General features: G+C 36.5%; 1 protein-coding gene across 2 annotated transcripts in view; it reads left to right on the top strand.

The window, feature by feature from the left end:
• LOC107680431 (mitogen-activated protein kinase 14B-like) overlaps window positions 1-21,599 on the top strand; it is a 36,922-nt gene that overhangs the window by 11,362 nt on the left and 3,961 nt on the right. Inside the window, exons 2-9 of one of the 2 annotated variants that reach the window (XM_016476314.1) lie at window positions 913-1,042; window positions 9,115-9,173; window positions 12,834-12,945; window positions 14,705-14,734; window positions 15,794-15,841; window positions 16,050-16,164; window positions 17,680-17,751; window positions 20,822-20,901. In XM_016476314.1, coding sequence (XP_016331800.1) covers window positions 913-1,042; window positions 9,115-9,173; window positions 12,834-12,945; window positions 14,705-14,734; window positions 15,794-15,841; window positions 16,050-16,164; window positions 17,680-17,751; window positions 20,822-20,901 — 646 coding nt within the window. The remainder of the gene's footprint in view (window positions 1-912; window positions 1,043-9,114; window positions 9,174-12,833; window positions 12,946-14,704; window positions 14,735-15,793; window positions 15,842-16,049; window positions 16,165-17,679; window positions 17,752-20,821; window positions 20,902-21,599) is intronic. The other variant, XM_016476315.1, reaches the window with a different exon arrangement.

Consider the following 21,599-nt stretch of genomic DNA (forward strand, 5'->3'; position numbering starts at 1 on the left):
AGTGGACTTTGAACGATTAATTGCCGCTTTGAACGATTATGTAATTGTGGCATCCATAATTGTAATTGCGATTAGAAGTTCAATTAATTGTGCAGCCCTAATGCAACTACTTCAGATATGTGGGCAAGCAGAACATCGCATTTATGAAAGTGTGTTTGTGTAAGGAAATATTGTGTCAAAATCTTGATTTAAATCGAAATCACAATGTTGATCAAAAAAAATTGTTTTCTACATTTATATCTACAAAGGGAAGTCTGGGTGATAGATACATTTTGCCAATTTGTTACACTTAATCAGTTATGAGATTAAATTACTCTCCAAAATAAAAAAAAATAAAAATACAGCATAATAAATGGAAAGTTCATACTTTATTTTATTCAGATTATTCAGAATATGCTAATTACATGCTTACAGGAATATTCCAACTGTTGCAGATCAAGTAATCCCCCCCCCAGGATTAGGCTTAACCAGAATATGAACCCTAATCAGAAAATGATTTGCATTTGAATGTAGTCAGCGCTGGTATTAGTTATTATGGACTCGCACCTTTTAGACAGTTAAATGGACAAAAGAAAAATCCTCAGAACGCCCTAGCAACCATATAGCAATGCCCTGACAACCACCTCTTTACAACTACTTCATATAAAAAAAATAGTATATGAGAATTCTTGTTCTTATGCTTGCTGTATGAAAACACACCACTTCTATTATGGTAATGGAGCATTTCAGATGTCCATTTCCAATGATCTTACCATTCCAAACATAACCTTTTAGGAATGTTCCTAGGTTTCCTTTAACAAAACGTTCCTACAGTATCATTTTTCCTTGGAATGCTTGTGAATCTTGGAGTAAACTCTCCGGTAATCTTGCAGTGTTGATCGAATCCATAACATGTTGTTCTTTTTTCCGCAGCTCCGCGTTAGACACAAAGACAGGCCTGAGGATCGCAGTCAAGAAGCTGTCCCGGCCGTTCCAGTCCATCATCCACGCCAAGCGCACATACAGAGAACTGCGGCTCCTCAAACACATGAAACACGAGAATGTAAGAGATGTTTTCAGCTCTTTTTTTTTTCACTGACATATGCAATACAGATCCTCTTTTGACAGGCTTGTACTGCATTTCTGAAGTTCTCACAGAACCTGAACCTCTTTTCTTTTCCTCAAAATCTGTGACTTCCTGTACTTCCTCTCTCATGACTATTAGAGCATCCTCACATCTTCTGCCAGCACTGTGCGTTATGAAACTATTGATCGTTGTCTGTGAGCTAATGAGGGAAAGGGGAGAGATTATGCACTATTAATGTATAATGCACTGCACTGCAAATCAGAACTGCATAATGTACATGTTGTGCTTAATATACAGTATATATATATTTTTTTCATGATTATAGCCTTTTTAAATATCTTTATGACAGATCTATCTAATTCTGTTCAAAATGCCTCATGAGCGTATACGGAATTGCGGAATCCAGTCATTAATAACACGGAATGTCACGGAATTTGTCAAATTTTGGATAAATAAATCAAATGTAGGTCAGTACACTTAAATCAAATCATGATATAGACTAGTGTCTGTAAATATTAAAGGCGAAAAGACTATTTAAATATGAATCCTGCATGTTCTGCATTTCTCCGTGTGAATGAATGGCTTTTGTCTCACTATATGACGACGTGAACGCATGAAATTCATCTCCAACTGCTCAGAGTCTTTTCATGAGCATTTTACCACTTAGTTTGAGAAAAACACACACACAGAAGCTAAGGTCTTCACGGAAACCCGTCAAAATAAAAGTTTAGTTTAACTTAAAGAAATTGTGACAGAAATATATTTCTGTACAGTAGAATGCACATCTCAATGATAATGATAATAATAATAACATTTTTATTATTAAAATTTTTTTAAGGAATAATCACAATTTGTCTTCCATGTTTTAATTTTAACCGTGAACCTCTGTTGGGCAGCACTTTGTTTGCCAAAATAAATAAAAAAATGTCATTATAAATTAATGATTTATGCCATTTCATTACCAGGAAAAAAAAATCACAGGATCCTTAATATGTATTTTTTTGTTCAACTTTAAAAAAAAATTGTGTAAGTGTCATGATTTCAATTAATAAAATGGAATTTGGTAAAAATAAAAAGGATTTCATAGGGGCCCTAATTATGGACAAACTCGACGTGAGGTTCTGTAAGGTCAAAAGCGCATTTAAGAGCTGTGTGTTGTGTTTTTCAGCAGGCATACGGTATGTGCGGATGATCTTATTTGCCTACTGTTGTCAAGACACTCAATGTGCTTTTGCATAGGAAAAAAATGCCTTTTTTTGCCTTCTGTCCAGAGTCCATGAATCTTTGCAGCCTCTGTATGAGCGTGGGTGAAACTCTACACTGGATCACAGCCACCTACTTGCACTCGGTTTCTCTCTCCCTCCCTCCATTTTTCTACTTGCACACGCATTCGTGTTCCCTGGTGTTGTCTGTCTGTCTTACAGATGTTAATGTTTAATAAACGTCTGAATCCCTGAACAGATCGGCGCTTCAGACGTCAATCACCCTTTTTCATAATGTGAACCGTGGCCAGCTGACAGGCAGCATCCATGCAGGACCGTAGTAAACACTAGCTGTTCTCAGCAGTGTAATATGAGCAAAACACAGCACTCTGATGAAGTCTTGCAGCAAAGGGATGTCATATGTATGACTTTTGTGTGATGAAGAATTTGTGACAGCACATCTAAGTGACGGCAAATTTGTGACAGCATATTTAAGCTGCACAGTTCTGCATAGTAGAGTTTTGGGTCTTTGCCTATTTTTTTCTGTGCGTGGTGTGCTGAACACATTTGAAAAATAATAAATAAATTAGTGCTGTCAACCGATTAAAAATAAACGAATTAATTGCACATTGTTCTGTAATCGCGATTAATTGCGTATATAATAATGTATGTTGTCTAGTGATGCGCGGATGGCGGTTATATCCGCGGGCGCTGCGGATAATCCGCGGATCGGGTGGGTCGGGTAATAAAAAAATGCATTCTGATTATTTGCGGGTGGGTCGCGGGTGGATAAAATAAATCATCGATGATGCAAGTATTAACTACATTTTCTAAATTATGAACGTGTTTTAAATAGGCTACAGAAATTGAATAAACTGTAAATTAACATTAAAAGTTATTCAACAAAACATTATTTAGTCAAGAGCAGTATGTTTTGTTGTTTGATTAACATTAATAAAAGACGGCACAGCTAGGCTGCTGTCACAAGACCTATTTCACGGATCCAATACTGATACTCGTGCGTTTTATTTTGCAACTGTTTTACATGAACTTAAGACAAACCCGACAGTACTTTCTCAATTTGGTACTCTAAGTCCTGGTAGGAATGCACATATCCTCACAGAAACTGATATATGAATGTTACAGAATCTGTGAGTTCATCCAGATCAGTGGCAGCAGCTTCAAAAACGCTCCAATCAGTGCAGTCGAAACAGGCTTGTAATGCCCGCTCTGTTTCATTGGTCCATCTCTTTACAGTCTTTACTACAGGTTTAGCAGATTTAAGTTTATGCCTGTAAGTCAGTATAAGATGAACCAGGCAGTGGTCAGAGAGTCCTACAGCTGCTCTGGGGACCGAGCGATATGCATCCTTTATTGTGGAGTAACAATGGTCCAGTATATTACTGTCCCTGGTGGGACATGTAACATGCTGTCTGTATTTTGGCATTTTTGGGTGAACTATCCCTTTAAGTTGCCTGTTATTAATGAAGGCTAGTATTATTGATACCAATACTGCTACTGATGTCTCTATTAAATGCATCTCTATTAAATTATGTCTCTATTAAATGCATAAATACACATATGTGTGTATATATATATATAAAAGTATATATATATATATGTATATATATATATATATATAAATAAACAAAAATTGACAAAATTGTATGTACAGGTGTGCTATAGATGGAATAGAATAGAGTCAGAAGTGCTGGGGGACGGTCTTGTAGTTTGTAGTGTCTTTCAGGCCTTTCACACTGAAGCAGGGTCGTTGGCTGAAAAGTGGTTTTCCAGCTTTTTAGCGTAGCTCCTCTCAGCCACTCTAATCTCCTTATTCAGTATGTTCCTGGCCTGATTGTGCAAGATTCTGTCCCCACTTCTGTAGGCATCCTCTTTGCCCTGACGAAGCTGTCTGAGTTTTGCTGTGAACCATGGCTTATCATTGTTGTATCTTAAATAAGTCCTGGTAGGAATGCACATATCCTCACAGAAACTGATATATGAATGTTACAGAATCTGTGAGTTCATCCAGATCAGTGGCAGCAGCTTCAAAAACGCTCCAATCAGTGCAGTCGAAACAGGCTTGTAATGCCCACTCTGTTTCATTGGTCCATCTCTTTACAGTCCTTACTAGAGGCTTAGCAGATTTAAGTTTTTGCCTGTATGTTGGAAGAAGATGAACCAGGCAGTGGTCAGAGAGGCCTAAAGCTGCTCTGCCCTTACAGAAAAACCACATGAACTTCACATGTGCAAATCACATGTTAAAATCACATGTTAAAATCACATGTGAAATATGTGAAACACATGTGAAACTCATGAAGTGAGTAGAATGCCTCACTCTGGATATATACAGTTCTTGAAGGGTGGGCAGACAGTTATTGAAGTGCACAGGACAGACTCAAAGATGGCTGAGTAGAGCTGTGTGAGCAGCTCCTGTGGCAGGTTGAACTTCCTCAGCTGGCAAAGGAAATACAACCTCTGCTGGGCCTTTTTCTTTATTAAAGTCCCCGAGAATGATTATAACAGAGTCCAGGTGTTGTTGCTCTGTGTCTGCGATCTGATCACGTGCGCTTGCGGAATGTAAACCACTAACCAGAATGAACGAGGACAACTCTGCACAACTGTTTTCAGCATATATAATAATCAGAAATGTTTCTTGAGCAGCAAATCAGCGTATTAGAAATGAAGTCCACAAACAAGATCCTCACATAAGTCCCTTTCAAATGACTTCATGACCGCAGATGTTAAAGGTGACATATCATGAAAATCAGACTTTTCCAGGTTTTAAGTGCTATAATCAGGTCCCCGGCATCTACCAACCCAGGAAACGTGAAAAAGATTAACCCAGTAACTTTGTTTTGGTAAGCCTTTTTCTGCAAGCGTCTGAAAAAACGAGTGTGTCAGATTTCGCTCCCTTTGTGACATGGCAAAGGGATTTTATTATAATATCACCGCCCCTTTATCTGCACGTTTCCACCTATGGCGCCGCCATTCTTGTTTTCGCAAGCAACAACGGTGTACCAGTTCTAGCGCCATGGCAAAAGTTTTAGCAGAGCATGCTAACTGTTCTATCGTTAGCTGCACAGACGAGCACAGAACACTATTAATGGGGAGAGCATTTAACTGCTCATGAGGTAGATTGCCTGGGGAAAGAAACTTTTTTTTTTTGTGCCTGGATGTCCTGGTGTTCGGTTCTCTGTAGCACCAACCAGATGGCAAAAGTTCAAGGAGGAGATGGCTTGGATGTGAGGGATCCAGAGTGATTTCCTGAGCCCTTTTCCTCACTCTGGATATATACAGTTCTTGAAGGGTGCTCCCTTCAAAGGGCTCCGAAAATCACTCTGTACAGACATAGCAAACTTTTGTGATTGCTGGAGGTGTTAAGGCCCCGATATACTTCAAGTGAAATCGAAGAACGAACTGATGTGACGTAATTTCGAACAAAATCTGGCCAAAACTAAGTTCGTTCTGTGTTCGTTTTGGGAGTTCGAAATGGCTTGCCAAAGCGAACTTTCCGGAAAAGTGCGTTCCGGCTGCAAAACACCTTCGTACTACCATTGGTCCGTGACGATTACATCATAGGAGGTGTGCACTGAGGCTCCGCCTTCTTTCACGCAGAACTCTTCTCCGGGTTCATTTCATCTGTCGAAACCTTGGAGGTGAGATGTCTGTGGATAAAAACTGAACACAGTGGAGAGCCACTTTATAGTAGCAAATTAAGTTTTGCTTTTGATGAAATGAGACACTGACACTGTTTTTCATGTTTAATACTGCGGATTGCTTTTAAGCAATATATTGAATAAAGTGTCATGTAAATACACGTGACGTGACGTCACGGGAGTGCTAATTTGCAGAGCTCGTACAAGCATACCCATGTTGCTATGAACAGATGCTTTTTATTAAAAATTATTGCTGTTCTCTCCATTTTTGATGCGTTTATTTTGTTACTGAGAGGAAAGCGCGCAGCACATATTTACATATTCATATAAACGTTGCTTTCATCAGAGTGGGCGGCGTCGGGAAGTTCAATAACACTATACCACTGCTCACGTATTTCGAACTTCGTTTTACCCCTAAACGAAGAACGAAAAAGAACTTCGTTTTGAGTATATCGGGGCCTTAATGGTTGTGTAGAGAGTTGGTCAGCGTGGGTTTGGGGGCCGTAAGACCGGGAGTTTCAAATCTACAGTAAAACTCATTCAGGTCTTTAACAAGTTGTTGATTCGCCTCAGTGCTGGGGGACGGTCTTGTAGTTTGTAGTGTCTTTCAGGCCTTTCACACTGAAGCAGGGTCGTTGGCTGAAAAGTGGTTTTCCAGCTTTTTAGCGTAGCTCCTCTCAGCCACTCTAATCTCCTTATTCAGTATGTTCCTGGCCTGATTGTGCAAGATTCTGTCCCCACTTCTGTAGGCATCCTCTTTGCCCTGACGAAGCTGTCTGAGTTTTGCTGTGAACCATGGCTTATCATTGTTGTATCTTAAATAAGTCCTGGTAGGAATGCACATATCCTCACAGAAACTGATATATGAATGTTACAGAATCTGTGAGTTCATCCAGATCAGTGGCAGCAGCTTCAAAAACGCTCCAATCAGTGCAGTCGAAACAGGCTTGTAATGCCCACTCTGTTTCATTGGTCCATCTCTTTACAGTCCTTACTAGAGGCTTAGCAGATTTAAGTTTTTGCCTGTATGTTGGAAGAAGATGAACCAGGCAGTGGTCAGAGAGGCCTAAAGCTGCTCTGGGGATGGAGCGATAGGCATCCTTTATTGTGGTGTAGCAGTGGTCCAAAATATTTTTGTCTCTGGTGGGGCATGTAATGTGTTGTTTGAATTATGGCAGTTCACGTGTGAGGTTTGCTTTATTAAAGTCCCCGAGAATGATTATAACAGAGTCCAGGTGTTGTTGCTCTGTGTCTGCGATCTGATCACGTGCGCTTGCGGAATGTAAACCACTAACCAGAATGAACGAGGACAACTCTGCACAACTGTTTTCAGCATATATAATAATCAGAAATGTTTCTTGAGCAGCAAATCAGCGTATTAGAATGATTTCTGAAGGATCATGAGACACTGAAGACTGGAGTAATAATGCTGAAAATTCAGTTTTGGTCTGGAATAAATTACGTTTAAAATGTATTAAAAAATGCAAAATTGCATTTTTACAATAGTACTGTTTGCAATGTATTTTTATCAGATAAATGCAGCCTTGGAGAATAATTGAGACGACTTTATAAAAAAATCTTCCCCCAAACTTTTGAACGGAAGTGTAATTAATGGTTGCCGCTTTTGTCTGTCAGCCAAGGTTGGCCAAAGTTTACAAATGTTACTGTGGGTAGAAGTGCAACAACAGTTTAACCAGTATGTAATTCACCCACTCCTCCTCTTGCAGAGAGAGAGATAAAGGTAATGCCCACACAAAATCTAAATGAGAGTTTCACAGAGGATGCAACACATCTCACTCTGTGTGCCGTTTCCTCTGAGATGAACCGCAGTGGGCCGCATGCTCACCAACATCAAGAAAACAACGGCAGTCATGACAGATGATGTACAAGTACAGCTTATTTTCTTGTACATGTGTTTAAAGTGCAGAATTGTACATAAGTGTTATTTTATTAACAATGAGATACTTTTATAGATTTTATTAATAGTTTGAATATGGGATGTCCCGAGCCGATCTTGGGGCCGAATAAGCTTTTTTTAACTGATCGGTATCGAATATTCTAATCCCGCTTCTGTGTTTAACGTATTTGATGAACACTTTTGTAACAATTCACTTGAAAATTGTTTATTTACAGTTAATTCTTATCTATCTTGAGATGTCGTTGTCATAATGCGTTGCTATGGGTTGTCTTGCTTCGAACTTGACTGGCACACTGGCATTCTGGCATTCGCGAGCTTCATACTTTCTAACCTTTACTCCACTTTTATATATATATAATTACTGTAGTAATTGTTATTTTTATATTTGAAGTTAAATAGATATATTGTTATATATTTAGAGATTACATATATATTATTTTTACATTTGAGCCTCTGTCCCTGAGAAACTCTGCACATGCCTGTATAAACTGGATTGATTTGAATAACTTTTTAACTTTAATGTATTTGAAGTGACTCAGAAAATACAAGTATCTAAAAACCTGATTTGGACATCCTTAGTTTGAAGTTTCTATTTTTTTATTTTCTGTTTTTATTTAATTTTAATTATTAATATTTAGTTTTTTATTTATAATGTCTGTATAGTTTATTTCATTATTAGTTTTAGTTATTTTATTACATCGTTAAACTAAATGAAAATGGGAAATGTTTCCTTGAGAACTAGTTGAATTAAAGTATTTTATTCTGTTGCTATTTTTTTTTTTATATTTCAGTTAACTTTTTTTTTCATATGGAAGCCCATTTCCACCACTGACTAAAAAAGAAAAAAGTTATTGCGACACTTTGTCACAATTCTGACTTTTTTTTCTCTCGCAATTCTGACTTTTTGCAATTGCGAGTTCTGAAGTCAGAATTGCATGATATAAACTAAAGTCCAATTCTTTGGGGAAAAAATACTATTTTCTTACAATTGCGAGTTTATAGCTCACAATTGTGAGAAAAAGTCAGAATTGCGAAATAAAAAGTCACAGATACTTGCTTTATTTTTTATTCAGTGGCGGAAATGGGCTTCTATCATTTCAAGTAACAAGTTTTTTTATTTTTTGGCTTAAGTTTTAGTTAACTAAAATAACTCTGGTGCGCACTCAAGGAATTGAACAAAAACAGTTTAGACTTTAAATGATTTGACCTTAACCTTATAATGTTGTCATGTTTCAGACTAATTTTCTATGACTCTTGTCTTTGTTGCAGGTAATTGGTCTACTAGATGTTTTCACGCCCGCTACCTGTCTATCAGGATTCAATGACGTGTGAGTATTTGGTTTATTTCTAGAAGGTGGTCTGACTTAAGTTCCCAGATTGTCAACTTATCAGTTTTCATCCCTGCATCAAAAACATTCTTCTAGGAAATGTTGTTGTAAAAGGTTGCATGTTGTTTTATGGGTTGCAGGTCTGTGGTTTCTGAGCCATACTGAGAAACCGAGTAACAGCTGATATGTAGTGGCACACTCCAGTAATTACTCTGGCGTAGCTGCCACACCTCAGTAGCGTGCAGCGTGCGGTAATTATTCAAAGTGTAGGTGTCTCCAGTGCACAACCCTGCATTACTCAATAAAATCTTAATTAGACATAGTCCTGATTGTGCGGTGTGTGCCTACTGTGTGGTGAAGGACCGGTTAAACCCGGTTATGTTCAAGTGCCTTGCATCCAGCTGTCAGTGCGATAATCGAAAAGCAGCACCTGTCGAGTTCTGCTCTGGGAGGGGTGAGGAACATCGTGGCTGCACACGTGTTGGGAATATCCATAGTTACCATGTCAACACGGATTCATCCGCTCAGCATAATTTCTTCATAGGCACATATGCAATAACCTGCAAAATGTTATTGCCTTATAATATAACTGCCTCTTAAAACAGTTAACACATACAAAAGAGAATAAGAGCACATTCAGGGAATTATAGAAAAAAATTGGTTGCCTTGGCAATAGTTTCATATGAGCTGTTGCAATTATTAAATTTTGGGTGATAAATTGTCTTACTAATAATTATAATTATCTCTTTTGTACATGTTACTTGCATTGTAAGCTTAATGCACACATATACCTTAAGAAGAAGGCTTTGCAAACATGTATAATCCTGGGGTAGAATATATCATGATTAATTATCATTAGTAAATAATATAATGACTAATTTTGAATACAATAATATTTTTTCAAATATATATTTTTTTCCTTAACTTTAGTTTAATTTTTGGACTTCAACCTGAATTTTATATGATAATTTAGTATAACTGTAATATGTTATTTTTGTTGTGAGTGTTAGAATGTATAGAATGTACATTTCTTAAATTCTTCAATGTCACATATCATTTTATGGTGGTCTGACTTCTAAAAAAATATACCGTTATATTATACCGAAATGTTGTGTTCGCAATATGTTTTAAGCTATGTTTATTAAAGCTCTCAACAATATCTGCAATTAGATTGAATAATTGCAATCAGTGTGCAATCATTGCAATTGTGCACTTGTACTGTATTGGACCATTCAATGTTACAAACCTCATAATAAGAGGTTATAAATAAGATTCCAATCAGAAAATCAACCAAAGAACTATCGTTTCAGAGCTGAGTTAATGCTGCTCTGTGCCTGTTCAAAAATGTATAAAGATGTAATGCAGCATAAAAGCCAGATTAAATTATGCCACTTGTAATTATTGTGTAAATGCATTTATGCCACCTCTAAGCAGTATTAAACAGTCTGTGTGAAGGGTAAAGACACCTAAATGTCTAAGTGCTAAGATGTCTAGATGTCACATGTGCTAAGGCTGCTCTGTTCCTGCTTAAAATTTTGCAAAGACGCAGCATAAAAACCAGATTACGTTATGCGAGTTGTAATTACTATATAAATAAATTTTTGCCACCCCTGAGCAGCAATGAGCAGTCTGCGTGACGGCACCTAAATCCCACTTTGTAGAGTACATTTGGCAGTGATTTACAAATGCAAAGTGAAATTTTGAAACCTGACTTCCCTTGACTACTAACCACACAGTCAGGTTTGAACAGTGTGAAACGTGGACGATTCTGGGTGTGACACCCTCTTTTACTCAGTGCATGTCCGATGTAAAATCTGGGTCATTGACGCAAAACTGCTATCATATAGATCCATCGTAGCTAATAGACATAAAAGTCCCATTTTTATTTCATGGGTTCTTTAAGGACTGCTCTCATGTGCTGTCCAAATGTGAGCCCAGTCTCAGTATAGTTCATTTAAGTTGGGTGAGAGCCGTTTGAGGTCATGACTTGTGGGAGCGATTCCCAGGAACAAGAGCTCCAGTGTGAATTGTGTTTGGCTGCAGAGAGACTGGAAACAGGAGCTGGAATTTCTACACACAAGCACTGCAAGATGCATGGAAACAAGAGCTAAGAATACTGTAATACTCCTATAAATACCCCGGACCCAAAATCTCATGGAGAATGAGTGGGAGAGCAGAGCTCGGGGCAAGAGGGAGGAGCACGTTTGGCAAGAGATATTTCTGAACTGCATGTATCCATATACTTGAGTATCTACTATGCAAACCTCTCTGACGAAGTGCTCGCCTTTAATGGAAGGCATTTTCACTACCATAAGGTTGCTTCACCGAGCATGTTTGCCTCGAGTGTTGCGAGAGTGCAGAGCAGCAAAGCGCTCATGATTGTTAAGGTTAATGATAGCGCTCGTGGCCGGGTCAGACAAGTGCCGCTTGGATTCCTTTCACCACTCAGCAGAGCTTCCAGCAGGCCGCCTGTGCCCAGCTGGCTCTGCACCAGACGCATTCCACTGTTCCCATCTGTGCGCCAACAAGCTGATTGGTTGTGCTGGATGTCAATCAGGACTAGTGATCCACTGAAATGACCAGAATTAAAAATTTAGACCAGAATTTGAAGTTTTAATTTAGCCAAAAACCAAAAATGAGGTTAATTATCAACTCTCAAATAAAAAGTTGTATTTAAACATTTAAAGTGCACATTAGACAGTTTTTTTTCTATCAACTTTTTAATGGTATAAAGTAGTGATGCACCAAGAATTCGGCAACCAAAAATCAGGGCCGAAATCAGGAAAATAATAAGCACAAAAAAAATCACGTCTCATGTAATTGTGCAATCAGTGTTTCAACTACAGAAAGACGTCAATAAAACAGCTTGCAAACAATGTGTCACGTGACATTGCATTTACCTCAGGAAAGCCATTCAACGACCGTAAAAACGATAGTCAATGAGACAAAAATCACTCTTGAGAGGAGCATTTTGAGGTAAATATAACATTGTCACACTGTTTACAAGCTGTTTTATTGACATCTTTTCACAATTGAAACACTGATTGAGCATGATTACATGAGACATGATCCATTTCAGTAAGTTGTACTGTTTCTTTGAGTTGCATACCCTCTGAAGTTCATTCATGTTTATTTAGTGCTGTAACTAGTAGTAAAAAGGAGGAGATGATCGGTTCACGTGCCGCTTGAACTGAGGCGACTACAGCAGTCTGTCACGCCACATTAAAGAGCATCAAATCCCACATTTAACGTTTGAATTTCATTATAAAATTGACTGAATTTGAAAGCTCAGAATTTGTCAAATTAAAAGTAACAAAGCACACAGCTGTATCGCTGTTAGTGGATGGTAGGCATGAAGTTTTGTTCACTCGACTGAAAATAGCATAGACTGAAAACTTGGTTCCTCAAAATGAAGGAATTAAATCAATTTTTTATACTAATCCCCACCCCTTTTACTCTTTGGATGCTGATTTGCTGTTTTAAGTTAATGCTGTACTAATGTAATGATTTTTATATCTCAGTTGTGTGGTTATAATGATTGCTTGAGTATAAATTCTGCTGTCCTTCAAAGCTTTAGTGTACTTCTGAAAAAGTTCATTCAGGGTAACAGTGAAGCTTCCATCTGTGAAGTTGCTGTGTCATGACGACTTTGTTTAACAGGTATCTGGTGACCCACCTCATGGGAGCAGACCTCAACAATATCGTCAAGTGCCAGAAGCTGACAGATGATCACGTCCAGTTCCTCATTTATCAGATCCTACGAGGATTGAAGGTTAGGCCCCACCCACTGTTTTAATTTTTATTTTGTTGTAATTGCTAAATGTAATGAGAGCTTAAAGGAATATTTATACATATATACTGAAAGCTTGTATTAAGATCTGCCTCCATCCAATCAACAACCGATGGACAGTAGGGGTGTGCACAAATAGTCGAATATTCGATCTGTATTTATTATTCGAAAAATAAAAACACCATTCGAAAATAAAAACACCATTTGCTTTGCTGGCCGTAAATGCAGAGAATCCTAAGCACACAAACTAGAAGTCAGTTATAACTAAATGCACTGGGTGGCGCTGTGGAGCGTGTTAACAAGTTGATTGTATTTGATCACAGAATGTCGTCATCTGACTTGTGAAGTTTGGAATTACTTTGAACAAAATGATCTTACTAAACAACCCTCTATGCACACCTTTGTAATATGATCGCCATTGGCTAGTAAATTTGTACGTGTATGTACGTTCTGTACTGTAATTGGCATGGTCTGCTTTATTTTTTCAGTTCTCGCGCATTAATAAAGCATTAACGCAAATTAATTTTAACGGCACTAATTTTATTAACGCGCGATTAATGCAGCACACATTTTCTGTTTCAGGGTTGCCACGGGTCCTTAAGTCTTAAGAGGTCTTAAATTTAGTTGTATCATATTTAAGGCCATAAAAAGTCTTAAATGGTACAAGAAAATCTTAATTATGGTTCCAGGAGGTTTTAAATTTGGGGAGGGAAAGACAAGAATTGCGATAAGGCTTAATGTGACGATTTAACTTCAAAAGGCGATGATTTCATTGAATAAATATGAGAGCTGCACGTTTCAAAGTCAGCGCTGCTTTGTTTACAGTCGGAGAAACCGCTATATTTCTGCCGTTCCGACTGTTTTTGTTCAGACCAATGCGAACATCCACCCATGTTTTTATGCAACAAACACACAGAGTTGTAAATATGAACTGGTAGCTCGATAAGAAGATAATGCATTATAAAAGTTTAAACAATTAAACCAGTAAAATATAGTTATGTTATTTAATTAATATAATAATTAATTAATAATAATTGTTTAAATTAATATAATAATTGATACTTTTGACTTTTGATTCCGTTTCTTAAAAATGGTTTTAAAAAACTTTTTTGTTTTTGTGAAAACCTGTATCTGAATTCTTTATGCTCTGTTGAGTATGATTTCACTAATAATAAACATACATTTGCATAAAGCATCCATATTTGTCCATGCCCATGTTGATAGAAATGGTGACAAAAACTTGATTATTAAAAAATAACGTATTTTTTTGTTAAACGTTATTTAAATAAACAAATATTTGAATAATAATTTTTGTTATGATCCCAAATATTCAAATACAATATTTTTTAAAAATGCCATCCCTAATGGACAGAACCACGTTCCTACCCTACTGTTTTTCAATAATCTGTTTCACTCAGATGTACTGTACATCACAACACAGGAGAAAAGTTCTGTCGCTACTTCCGCTACATCATGACTTTGGTAACCTTTTTTTCCCTGTAACGCTGCTCTTCATCATTCACTGCGCAATTGCTATAATTCACTCTCTCTGGTGTTAATTTAAAAGATAATTATGTCGTGTTCGTAGTACTTAGGAGAATGAACTAGAGTATGAAGGACTGTTTTGGTGTAATGTGTTGATCTAAAGTGTGCTTCGCTCAGACGTTTAGCCTACAGGTAATTGGTTCTCATTGATCTCTGTATTTGACTGAAGTGAGTTCATCTGTCTTTCTCTCCGCAGTATATTCACTCAGCAGACATCATCCACAGAGTGAGTAGACCACACTTTCTGTTCATTACTTCATTTATTTATGAGTAATGTGAGGGTATTTCTTTTTAAATAGTCTCTAGTGTTGTTTTAGAGTCATATTTTGAAAGCTAAAAAAATTATATTTTATTTTCCAGGTATTTGATTAAATATTAAAGTTTATGGACATTATATAATTAATAAAATATCTGGGAAAAACTACAGAGATCCTCCTTTATAAATTCACTTCAGAGATTCATTTATTCAATTTCTGGCCTAACCACTGAATAGAAAGAATAGTTCTCCCAAAAAATGAAAATTTGCTGAAAAATTACCCCCCCCTCAGGCCATGCAAGATGTAGATGAGTTTGTTTCTTCATTGGAACAGATTTGGAGAAATGTAGCATTACATCACTTGCTCACCAATGGATCCTCTGCAGTGAATGGGTGCCGCCAGAATGAGAGTCCAAACAGCTGATAAAAACATCACAATAATCCACAAGTATTCCACACCACTCCAGTCCATCAATTAATGATTTGTGAAGCCAAAAGCTGCATGTTTGTAAGAAACAAACCTAGCATTAGACATTTTAACTCTGGCCAAAATACCAGTCCATAATCTATAATAATGCTTCCTCCAGTGAAAAAGTCCATCTCCTGTTGTCCTCTCACATCAAAATCCACTGACACTGTTTTGGACTGGCCTGAGGATGAGTACATTTTAAGCAATTTTTCATTTTTGGTGAACTGTTCCTTTAAGATGTGTAGGGATGGAAAGGCAAGTGAGAATTTTAGACCGATTTGATTGAAACTTATAGCTGTCAGTACAAATTAGATTTTTTTTCTCATTAGTCCAGAATGTGAGTTTTGTTGCAGGTTTTCCACAGGTAAACAGGTTTTAGGGTTTCATCTGCACCACTGCTTGTGTAAACACCTTTATGGTTTATAATGAAGGTTATTTCTGCCGTGACCTGATTTCAGCTCCCAGGATGACTTTTATTAGTGCATGAAAGCCATTTGTAGCAAAACATGGAGTGATTCTCACTTACACCTTCTCTCTGCTCATCTTTTCCTATCATACAGGATCTTAAACCCAGTAACTTGGCTGTAAATGAAGACTGTGAACTTAAGGTGAGAGCATGTTAATCTAAGCTTGCTCTGATTGCCAAGAGCTCTGCCATCTTCATCATCATCATCTGTTGCTTTTTACACTGTCACATCTGTTATTATTATGCTCTGTTGATCAACACTAGGTTTATAATTACCGAGGCACACAGTGAAATATGAGCGCTGATAAGTCTAGTTTATGGCTAATGCTTGCTCTGATATCTGTGCTCAGATTCTGGACTTTGGGCTGGCCCGGCTGACTGACGATGAGATGACGGGATACGTTGCCACTCGATGGTACCGTGCCCCAGAGATCATGCTCAATTGGATGCACTACAACATGACAGGTCAGGATTACCCAGAATTCTCACTTATGTATTGATGAATAAAAACAGCTTTTGTTTATATGTAATTTTTACATTTTGTAACTGAAGGCAACATGAAATACTATTCACAACTGAATAAAAGAATATTCACAGTAGGATGGGATCTAAGATTATCTGTGAGGATGTGATTGGATGTTTAAAAGTTGTTATTGGATGTTATTGGATGTTTAAAAGTAAAATGTTATTGATTGGTATTATTTTTCTCCATCCACGGGGTCTTGGTCACATTAGCAAAAATGCTTATACTTAATACCACAATATTGTTTTTTACATGTATTTTTATTGGTTTAATTCTTATTGTTACATTTCTTCATTTTGATTGGCTGACACATATTTATTGATTTTCTGCACAGCTCTGAATTTTGTTCCATGTTTGTTGATCGTTATCACCTCATATTCTTTTTGACTAGTTAAAATTTAAATTTGAGTTAATGGGTTCTGTTTTTTTGGATGAAAACTTGGAATTTTTAATAAATATTTGTCTTTATATTAATATAAGTGGAATAATTATCTTGTCACAATTGGTGTGGTTGTTGTAAACAAAAACATTAAAAACAAATTTCAGTAATTGAAATAAAGCTTCTACATAAATTATAAGTATTTGATGCAAAACTTTGTGATAACTTTGCGAAACTTGTGGAAATTAGACATTTTGCCATGGAAATGTTAAAATTACAAACTAAAACTGAAATAAAAAATTAATTAAACCTTCTTTTAATATTACTAATAAAAATGACAAAAATACTAAAATAAACTAAAATTAATTTATTTTAAAATTATTCTTTATTATAAAAAATAGAAATATAATAATAAAAAGTAATAAAAAAAATTCAAAATAATTATTTTATATATTAATTAAAAACTACTAAAACTTATAATTATTATATATAATACTATGTTATAAATAATAATAAAATATCCCTGGACCATGTAGAGTGACATCATATCCTGTTGCCCACGTTCATTGGAGGGTCATTTTCTATACCTAAAACTCATTATTGAAGTTCATAAAGACTACAATCAACATAAGCACCCAACTGAGGCTGTAACTGACCTTGGTGAGGTAGTCATGGATGTTAAGTGTTGCTAGTTTAGTGAGGTGGCCATTGAGGCCCAGTGCCATGAGGATAATGAAAAGCACATAAACATTTTAATAATGATTGACACTTAAACTTAAATTAAAACAAAAACTGAAAATATAAAAATAAAAGATAATTAAAAACTCCGTGCTACTGAATAGTTGAAAATTAATGCACATTGCAGCTGATTCACCACAGATTTACATATTTTCAATAATTCAATATTCCAGTCAGTTGTTTCCTACTTGATGAACAAAATGTTTTTCATTAGAATAACAGCACTGATGAATTCTACACAGTAAGATTAGGGACATCTGTTAAGAGAGTTAATCTCATTTTGTCTTAGAATGTATGTTGTTTCAGCGAATGAGAAGAGGGTTTTTGTTTTGTGTTGTAGTGGACATCTGGTCGGTGGGCTGCATAATGGCTGAGCTCCTCACAGGACGGACCTTGTTTCCCGGCACTGATCGTATCCTTTCCCCTTCATTCACCCCCTGACCCAAATCTCTCTTTCTGGAAACAACCTTTAGTCGTGTGACATTTTTTGGCATGCATTGCCCCAGCCCTCCCTCCCTCCCTCTCTGCAAGTGTGAAGAAAAACACTTACACGTATCAGCCAAATCTAATTCATAGAGAGGCAGCGATCCCGAGGGGAATGAGTCAGCTAGTGTCGGCCCGCTGCCTCCCAGTGAGTCACACTGCCTGATGGTCCTGTTGACAAAAAACATGAACTTTGCTCAGTCTTAAAGGACAAAGATTCTAGCACAGCGCGCGCCACTCTGGGAATTTTAATGCTTTGCTGCTTCTGTTCTAGTGTGTGAGGTCGAGTCAAGCCCCCTGTGAAAAATCCAACACACTCACGCATTCAGTCCACATTAAACGGGGTCCTGGCCTTTCGAGAGAGGAAATGTGATCTGCATTTCAAGGAAGTCTGCGAAAGAATAGATTAGGATAAAGTAGTTATTTGGTTGCCTAAACATGCAGATTATCTACTTTCTGTGTGCATTTGCCTACTTTCTGTGTGCGTATGATAATATCTGCAAATTGGGTGTAGAATTTTTGGGTGTAAAATTGGGTGCAGAATTGCAAGAATTAATATAATATTAGTTAAAACTCAGTTTGTGTTTAAATTATAGGTGGCACATTCACAAATGCACCTACAACATAATTAGTTTGGCCAGGAATAAAACTGTCAATCATTTACTCGCCCTCATGTAATTCCAAACCATATCATTTTTATATGCAATGCATTGTGTGTTTACTTAAACATGATGTTTTTGACATCAAACAGTCTTATATTCACCTTATTTTGCAATCCAGAAGTAACCTATTGTCTGTGAATGTGCAAGACTTTGCGTAATAGGTAAATCACTTGAGGGGCAATAAATTACGGTTAACTGTAAAACTATTGGCGCTACAAACTGGTATTTATAATTATGACAATACAATTAAAATAATAAGATAAGAAATACTCTCAGTCTCTCTGAAAAGCCTGCATCATACTTTCTTGTTTAAAAATAATGTTAGGATCACAAGGGAGGCAATTCAAAGACTATTATTCACAACTGACACTACACAGTGTGTTGTAATCTTGTAATGTCATCTGTATGGTTCTGTTGATGGAGTAAACCTGTGTTTGCGTCTTTCTAGTATTTCCTCTCCTCCTACTACAAGTGCGTATCAGTGGGCGGAGCTAAACAGGCAGTGATGTAGAAGCAGGCGTTGATCTTCTCCTGCGGAGGTGGTGTTTAGCCACACTATTACATCATAAAGTGGCACATTCCAAAACGAGTCATTTTCTGATCTTGATTTCAATAAAAGCTGTTTTTTAACTAACGAGAAAGTTTGAGTTCTGAAAACTTACAGGATGTTTTTATAGTACATTGACCTGTTATATATCAAAAGATTAAGGTAAATTAGATTTATCAGTTCATGACCCCTTTAAATCAACACACACACACACACACACACACACACACACATGCATGACCTGAATGTTGATTTGTTGCATTTATGCATGTTTCTAACTGCATGAATGAACTACCCCAATCTCTCATCTACTTGCTTGTGAACACTTTTTAGTCTTCATGCAGTGATACCCCTTTACCTTCATCAGCTTTTCACTTACATTGTACGCGCTTTTTGCTAACATCCTCCTTTGTCCGATTTGAACAGAAGTCCGTGTGGATCTGGACATGTGTGTAGAACTAGCCCACTTTGCTGTAGCTCACACCTGCCTGTCACACTCAGTTGTTAAACATATTCACAAGTTTTCACTGACTGCATTTACGTGCATAAGAATATTCCTATATAAATCAGAATTTGGTCATATTCTGATTATGCAAGCAGCCATATTTCAATAATGTAGGCATATTCCAATTTTGTAAACTTAATGTAAATGCATTAACTATAATGAGGTTAAGACAATATTTTGGATTCTAGAAATCTGCATGTATTCATCAGAATTTTGGATCATGTAAACTTTTGAATTTTCGGAATATCCTCCGTAACTGAACATTATATATCACTTTTATATGTTATATCTCAAAGAAAGGTAATTCTTGGTGATATTACTGTAGGGTTCTGAAAAATTAATTGATGAAGCACACTTTTGGAGATAGGAATTAACTATATATTAAATAAAATATATATCTATATACACTACCGTTCAAAGGTTTGTATGTACAATTTTTTTTTAATGTTTTTGAAATGAGTCTCTTAATGCTTACCAAGGCTGCATTTATTTGATCAAAAATACAGTAAAAACAGTAATATTGTGAAATGTTATTACCATTTAAAATAATGGTTTTCTATTTTAATATACTTTAAAATATAATTTTTTCCTGTGATGCAAAGCTGATTTTTCAGCATCATTACTCCAGTCTTCAGTGTCACATGATCCTTCAGAAATCATCCTAATATGCTGATTTGCTTCTCTTTTGCTGGTGATAATTTTTGAAAAGTTGAAAAGCGTTTGGAAATAGAACTCCTTTATAACATTATAAATGTCTTTATAGTCACTTTTGATCAATTTAATGCATCCTTGCTGAATCTCATATATATAGAGAAAGAGAGCACATGTAAATGGCTTTATCAGAATAATAGCTTAACCAGAATATGAAGAATAATCTGTAAACCAGAATAATCTGTTAATGATGTGCATGTAAATGTGGTCAGTGTCATGTACAGTTGTACAGAACACATCTGCCTGACACGCTGTTGCATTGACTCAGATTTTGTCTGCTGGAAGTGTACTTCGGTCAGGTAAGTGTACTAGCTTACATCTGCTGTGCCAACTCGCTCAGTAAAACAATAGAGGAACCTGAGAAGTGCCGTGAGCTCCATTCATTGTTATTACAGAATGCATGTTGGCTTTGAACCAATCATGACTGCGTTTTGTTTCTTCCTTTATCCCATTTTCCTGTGCTGTTTTTATTCTTTTGTTAAACGATTATTTTATTATTGTTGTTTTTTTCCCCCCAATCCCTGCTTTCATAGTCACCCCATTCCCTGCATTTTCCTTTATTTTGCTCTTAAAGATATTGATCAGTTGAAGCTTATCTTGATGCTCGTCGGAACCCCAGAGCCAGAGCTCTTGACGAAAATCTCTTCAGAGTCTGTGAGTTTTCTGTTCTGCCTGAGTTTGACTCCCTCCGTGTCGCAATGACGGCCTGGTGATCAGTTCTGCTTGCTTCAATCACCCCGATCACACTTCATATTCATGTCACATTGTTTTTTCCCCTTCCTTATTCACCGGCATGAAATACTAGTTATGCAGTCGCCTTAAAATTAGGGATGCAACAATTCACTCAACTCATGATTCGATTCGATTTTTTTTTTTTTTTTTAACAAAATGAGATTTAAGACAAATTATAAATTAAATGTGTCCTTTTATTATTGCTTGGACCTTGGACTGCATGTTTCTTTGTGAAATTGAAATATAACACTATAATAATATACTAATATAGCACTTGTATATTATTGCTCTTTTGTTGGTTTTGATTGCTTCTATTGTCCTCATTTGTAAGTCGCTTTGGATAAAATCGTCTGCTAAATAACACAATTTAAATATAATGTAAATGTAAATAAAACTAAATTTAAATTTTAAAACAAGCCCCAAATCAAATAAGTAACGCAAATAAAATAAGTCTCTTCATATAAACAAAATAAGGCTTTGTCTGTGCTCTTTCCATTTAAAATTAGAGGCAACCACTGCATTTTAATAATGATCCAAACAAAGATGCTGCATACATGCAACATGAGCAGTTTTTAATCTAAATTAGATTGTATAATTTCGAAATTTGAAGCAAAAACAGA

This window comes from Sinocyclocheilus anshuiensis, unplaced genomic scaffold (genome assembly GCF_001515605.1).
Source record: "Sinocyclocheilus anshuiensis isolate Anshui unplaced genomic scaffold, SAMN03320099.WGS_v1.1 scaffold792, whole genome shotgun sequence".
Lineage (NCBI taxonomy): Eukaryota > Metazoa > Chordata > Actinopteri > Cypriniformes > Cyprinidae > Sinocyclocheilus > Sinocyclocheilus anshuiensis.